The sequence below is a fragment of the Habropoda laboriosa genome, unplaced genomic scaffold (genome assembly GCF_001263275.1).
Source record: "Habropoda laboriosa isolate 0110345459 unplaced genomic scaffold, ASM126327v1 scaffold78, whole genome shotgun sequence".
Classification (NCBI taxonomy): domain Eukaryota; kingdom Metazoa; phylum Arthropoda; class Insecta; order Hymenoptera; family Apidae; genus Habropoda; species Habropoda laboriosa.
The window spans coordinates 508,190-515,136 of NW_017100180.1; the positions used below are offsets into that span (position 1 = coordinate 508,190).

At 35.1% G+C, this 6,947-nt stretch overlaps 1 protein-coding gene across 1 annotated transcript in view; it reads left to right on the forward strand.

Moving 5' to 3' along the window:
- The first annotated feature begins 3,716 nt into the window (after nucleotides 1-3,716).
- LOC108579018 overlaps nucleotides 3,717-6,947 on the forward strand; it is an 8,472-nt gene continuing 5,241 nt past the window's right edge. Inside the window, 3 exon segments of the mRNA XM_017942445.1 lie at nucleotides 3,717-3,789; nucleotides 6,660-6,944; nucleotide 6,947. The exon segment at nucleotide 6,947 is cut by the window's right edge and continues 103 nt beyond it. Of these exon segments, the coding sequence (XP_017797934.1) occupies nucleotides 6,740-6,944; nucleotide 6,947 (206 nt within the window). The 5' untranslated portion in view covers nucleotides 3,717-3,789; nucleotides 6,660-6,739.

The window sequence follows — 6,947 nt, forward strand, 5'->3', positions numbered from 1 at the left end:
GTTTCTCTTTTTTTTAAAGAACATCTGAAAAATTAATTTTTATATGTACAATTAAGAATGAATAATATAATAATTGAATTTAATAAACATACAAATGCATATTTATTAAACATTCTTGTATTAAAGATACATATTTGCACTATGAAAATAAAAAGGAGCAACAAGGAAAGAGTTTTTAAGAATGTATGTCCAAAACCTAAACGTTTTATGGAAATTGAAAATTCCTTAGAAAAAAAAAAAAACAAATCTACAAAATTACATTCTTGATACAAATAATTTTTTCAGATCACTTATAAAACATTAAACTCAGCTTCTAAAATTTAAAATTTATTCCATTTATATTTTGAACTCCCCAGAACAAAAACGCAAATTTGCAAAATTAGAAAATTTGAAAAATTATTTCCTGTTTATTTCTTCAGATCACTCGTGACAGGTTCTAAAAATTTGTCACGTCTTTTAATTAATTTTATCAGCTAGACAAATTTTGCACACGTACAGTCCTTAAGCAGTTCGAAAAGCATTGTCATTTCGATTGTGCAAGTCGACACGATCACGTGTAAGAGTACATGTCTTCATCGTTGCGGCAAATGCAATCGAGCTAGTATGTTTAAAGTCGTGCTCGCGGTAGCACTTATCATGAATCGCTTTACTAGATCGCGTTATTTATTATAATATCACTCGTCACAGCGGCGCGATAAAATTCTGCAACACGAGAATTTTGCAACCTGTTGTTTCGTTAAATATGCACCGCGATATATTCGACAGATTCGTTCACTTCTTGCTCGACGTGCATCACAATTTTCTACGATAGCTTCGTTCGTTCGTCGTCGATCTAACTTAGCAGAGAAAATGTGGAACAGGGTAACAAAATTTCACGTTCGTCCGAAAAGATAGAAAATGAAGTGCGTTGAAATTTGTGCAAATGTTCAGTAAAAAAATACCAAATGTGCGTTTGTTTTATAAGTGAAATGCTCGTTGATACATTTCGTTTAACCTCGTTTTAAATGTATAATAAAGTTGGTACTCTGAAAGAATATTAGAGATAATTTAGTTAGTAAAAATGATTAACGAAAAGATGAAGTTATTTAGAAAAGTGATTCTAGAAAATAAAACGTAGTTTTGTGTTATTTTATATAAATTGAACGTTTGAGGAGAATATTAGAATTTTTGTAAATGTGTGAAAAATTAAGTTTGACAAATTTATAAATATATTGGAGGAAGAATGTAACATTTCTGAATTAGTGAATAAAGATGGAGTTCGTAAAAGAATATTTAGAAAATTTTATAAGCTATACGATGATTAAATCGTTATTATTTTGGTGATTAGCGAAATTACAAAATTTAGTCGTTAATTTAAATAATGTACAAAGTAAAGTATTACGCGAGTGACACTTTAAAATTATTATAAGGACGAATTGATACGAAATTCGGAATTACCTTACCTGCGATTTACCAATGACATCTAATTAATCATTCAATGACACTTTGGTATACCTTAACGCATAAACATGTTACAATATCGGACGGTACCTCGAGTGTAACATCGAAAGTAACGTTATACTGTATGTCGAGAAATCAAAAGGATGTAATCAATCTGCTTTGAACAACGAAAGTTGGTAAGTAAATTTACGTACATTACCGATTTATTAATAAAATACTTGGTATTCCGAAATTACATGTAAAATATGAAGCTAACTATATTTTACAAATCGCAATAATTTTTATTATGCGGAAAAAATAACTTGTGTTTGTAAATTATAAATTATACTTTTCTTCTTATGTTTAATAAATTTTATTCTCATCCTTGACATGAGTAGACATTTCTTTCTGAGGCATAACAGATCACGTTCTGTTTTTAATAAATATATTGAATTAAAACACGTGAAATATGTGAAAAATTACCATAATTTAGTTTAAGCGAGATTTGCACTTCTCCGGAAGAATGTAATTTCCCTTGAAATATGTTCGTTAAAAACATATTACGCAGCATTGTGTTATCATACGTAATTTATTTTGACATTGCTAATTTAAAAAATGTACGAAACATGCGAGCACTTGGTTAAAGTATAATTTGATAAAAGTTCTTTGAAATTAAAAGTGAATTGAAGAGTGAGAAATTTCGGTAATTTACCGAAACGTTCAGAAAGTGAGGAACTTGAACTATATTATGATAGTTTTATCAAAAATTTGTTATATATCTGAATTAATTTCAAATTAGAGATTGACAGAAATTTAAAATTATCTGAGTAGAAGAAAAGTTCAGTCTACACAATATGCAAATTTCACTTCACACTTTTTATTCTCATTCTAGTCCACTTCTTTTTAAACATTGTACACGATTTTCTTAAGAAATTTTTGCATAAAATGTTAGAATTCTTCAGTTACCCCGTTTCCCTCCGTTTTTCATTAATTTTTTAATATTATACTGTCTCATACTAATCCACTTCGTATTTCAAAACATTACGCACGATTTTCATTAAAATATTTCGCATAAACTATATCAGAAATCCTCGGTAATCTTGTTTTCCTCCGTTTTCATGCTCCAGCGTCATAATAAATCCTTTTTTACTCTCGTGTTTCCTAATAAAATTGCACAAACCACGCTGTAACACGATAGTAAACAGAATGCGCGTATTACATAATTATCAATACAGTACGGAAGTTCATCTCGATCATAGCTGACGTAATCGCAGCACACGATATCCTTCTCGAAATCAAAATTCGGAAATCGGAAGCAAAATTTGTCATCCTGTTCGCTTGAACTTTTCAAAGATTGCATAATTACTAAACAAAAAGCTTCGTCAGAGTTAACACTTTTCGGGTGTTTACGAAGGTAAATCCAACAATGAGAATATCCAACGTTCGACAGTCCTTATCGCGATGTTCATCGTTAGCTCCGTCATCGTCGGAATACGCGCGGAAAGTTGGGTCGTCGGATTACTGTACTCGAGGAAATGGACTTCCGCAAATAGTTCACCCGACGCGTCGATAAGAATTTATTGACCGCTGTCGCGATATTTATTCAGGCCGTATCGAAAACAAACAACCGTTTTCATCAACGGAACAAATCGCGGGTTATAGCTGGAGGAAAAGATGCGGCATGGGTCAGTGCATGCTCAACCGTCGAACCGAGGAAGATCGTCGGTGTTTGTGTTCGCGATCGTCCTCCGAAGATGTCGAAATTCCATCGCGGTGGAAGAGAAATTGTAACAGGATCGACGTAACGTTGCGCCAATAATTTCACACATTTTTCTCTCTTTTTTTTTACGCAACTCCAGACCGATTGAAACGCGGCGGAGTTCTTGATTCGCGAGTGTGCGACATGTGTAAAGTTGAGAGTGAAAATTTATCGCGAATAGTGAAGATTCCGTGTTAATTTATTGCGAATAGTAAAGATTCCGAGTTGACACCTTAACCTATGATTTCTTTTCTGACTATGCATATAACTGTCAGCCATTTAATGTTTTAGTACTCCGTTGATTCCGAGTTGACCCCTTAACCTATGATTTCTTTTCTGACTATGCATATAACTGTCAGCCATTTAATGTTTTAGTACTGTATCGGGTAACGAAAGCTAATCTGTTACAGATTAATTACATTTACAAATCCTTAATTTTCGAAATTAAAACGATAGTTAGGATTACAATGACATGATATAACTATTTTTGTCATATCTTCACCAGAATCTCTGTCACGAGTCTGACACGTTGTTGTAGGTTAAAGAGTTAATTTGCATCGTTGAATTCTAGCTTGTGTTTCTTGTGGTGGCAAGTGGATTTGAAATTTGAGGTGAGGATTAAATAGAAACAGATTCGGGTGAACAGAAAACGATTAGTATTTGTATACGGCAGGATCTCGTGTAACGCGATAAAAAAGAGAACAGAAATTCTGAATTTGTAGTTTTGTAATTTTGGGTTAATTAAATTTGACACAAAAAGCGACGTCGCTGAAACTTAGTATCTAAGTACGTATTTAGTGTGATAGACATATTGAACTGTGATTAGATTCATTTATACTGAAAGTGAAACTGAGGTCGAATTATAAATGTAAATTGCTTATCGGTAAGTCGACGAGCTCTGTGAATTTCTTTTTAAGTAAGGAAACATTATTTGTCTAAGAACATTTGAAGTGAAGAAAATTGCAAAAGGAATTACACCTATCCCCCGATTTACACTGAAGATAGGTTCCTTAGAAAACCGTGTAAGTCAATACTGTGCGTAAAATAAAACTAAATATATGTTAAAAAACATAAAAATAACGGTCTATACATAAAATGATAAAAATATAAAGGTATATGTATGTAATTGATTTTACATATAGAAACAAGAAGTATAAATTAAAAAATTTAACCAAAAATTTAATTACCGTTATCACTTTCGTAGACTATTAATCTTTTATTCCTGGTTGGTATGATGTCACTTTCATCACTCGATAGTACTTGATGCGATTCAAGTCCGATGTTAGATGAATTAGAAACAATTTCAGATCGGCGAGCCTTGGTAATGAAATCCGTAATTAACAATTGTGTTTGGTTTTTGATCAAATCTTTATAGACCTCCTCATATTGAAACCGTGTAAATCGGGGGATAGGTGTAATTGTATTATTATTACTCCTTTATTGAATTTTGTGTTTTTAACTAACTAAACTAAAGAGAGACTTTAATAGGAATTAATTTTCGTTTATTAACAGAGTAGTTTAAAAAAATGTTATTTTGCAAAAAGTATGTGTTTCGAGAAATACATCATTTCTTTTGTCAATTAACTATCTGTTATTTGTAATGCAGTTTCATATGGAATTTTGGGAATTAAAATTTAAGAGTGCAAATTATCGTAACTATCATAAATTACTGTTCATAGTACCTAACAAATTTTGTTTAATATTTCCACGAATTTTCATAAACAATACTAAATCACGCAAAACAAGGTAACAACCGACACTCCGCAAACTCCAACCGCACTTTCAAAAAAATCAACAAATAACTACGCAAACTACAATACATGAACCACTCGACATCAGGAATCACAAACTAACACGCCATATTCGCGCCGTATCTCGTAAAATCTTCAACACCGACCGCAAACAATTTCCACCACGTTCGTTCCCTCCCATTTTACTCCACGATTCATCGGAAAGCCGAACTAACCGGAACGCGTGTTCGAATCTCATTCCCGCTAGCCTCTGGACTCTCGCGACGAATCTAATCGTCGTTCTCCATAAATCAATCCAGAAACGAGCGAGAGATCCAGCGAACACGCGACCTCAATCGACACGGTCTCTCTAAACGCCACTGAACAGAGCTCTCTGTCGACGACACGAACGGAGCAGAGGAGAGACCCGTCGAATTATTAAATTAGTGTCTCCATGACGTCGAAACAGTCGAAGTGCAGCGCGTGGAACGTCGTCTACCCGTGCGTTTGTCGAAAGTACGCTCCCTGTTTTTCCACAGATAAGTGATAATACGCGAGGTTAGGCGAACTATACGATGACCCTCTAACAACGGCGTTGATACATCGAGCGCGAGAATAGAGGTGAAAGATCGTCTCGCGATCGAGGTTGTTCGATTCGATGTGCGGTTAAAATTCGTTAGATTATCGGCGCTGGTTTAACGCTTCTCGGATGTATGTACACACCGACCAAGTCTTCGTCGCACCTCTTCGTAGCTGATACAGAAGCCAGGCAAGTGTTTAGCCAGCCCGTTTCGATCCTCCTCGTACAAGCCAGTCGTCGAAGATACGCGACTTTTACTGTCAAAGAGAGACTTCTCTTTCCTCTTTTTACACACCGCGGATAAATCGAGTAACGTTTGAAATGGTAAACGGGAAAAACGACGGCAAGAGTGTTCGCTGTTTCTTTTGCGCGGCGACACACATGGTGAAACGGCAAATGGAAATTGTCCGGGGGAATTTGTAGCCGTGATTGCGTCGTGAAAGTTGACTAAACTAACACTTGAGAGATAGCGAGGAGATTATTATTGGCAGAAATTCGCGTTGTTCCGAACGGTTCAAGCGTGTGTACCGAGGAGTCGAGAGACGAGTAAAGGCTGTTGTTCGGTTTTGTTTTCTGTGACAACGTGTTTGGAGACGCGGGTTGAGTAAAGGGAACGTGGAAGAAAATAAATTGCTCCATTCGGTGGAGATAATTTAATCGTGCGGTAATGATAACGCGGTGTGTGGATAAGCGTGGCGGAGTTGAGTAATGAGCGAAGCAGGAAATGTGCGATGGGAATTTGTATTTTAACCTTTGGATTTGTTTTGATTGAATTAGCGATTCGGTACGAAGTGATTTCTTCCTTTTCTAGTTGAGGAAATGTGCTTTAGTCTTGGAATAAATTATTGACAGTTGTTTATTTTATTAATGAGTTTATTTCATTTATTTTGTTATTCATATTTTAACGCGTTGTTTCTTGAATTTTTGCATTCGAAAGTGTGCTCGGAGTTCTTTCTCGCGAATTTCATTAGTATTCAAATTAAAGATAAATTAATAATCAACAGAAAGCGGTAATATTCACTGTGACGTGTAAATTGTTAACGTCGAATAAGATTGAAATAGAATCGATATGCAGCAAGACGATATAACTACCCCATTAAACACTTGCTGAACAAATTACCAAGCAAATGAAAAGTTCATTCGAAGTAACGCACGATTCCGTTTATTTCAGGTGTGATTTAACATATCTGCGTTGAAAAATCGTGGAGAAATCGGCGAAGAAAAGATCACATCGACGAGAATTTACCAGCGATGTTTTGCCTGAAAGAAAGAAGCAACGGCGATGCGAATTTTACGCAGATAACAAATCAAAATGACTTCGGATGGTGGTTGAGCGATGAAATAGCTGATAAAACGCCGAGATCCAATCGGAGCAAAGACCGGCAATCTGTAGGATCGTCCGGATCGATGCTTTCTTGCGTAGACTCGGACGATAGCGAAAACTATTTCCTCGCGGAGG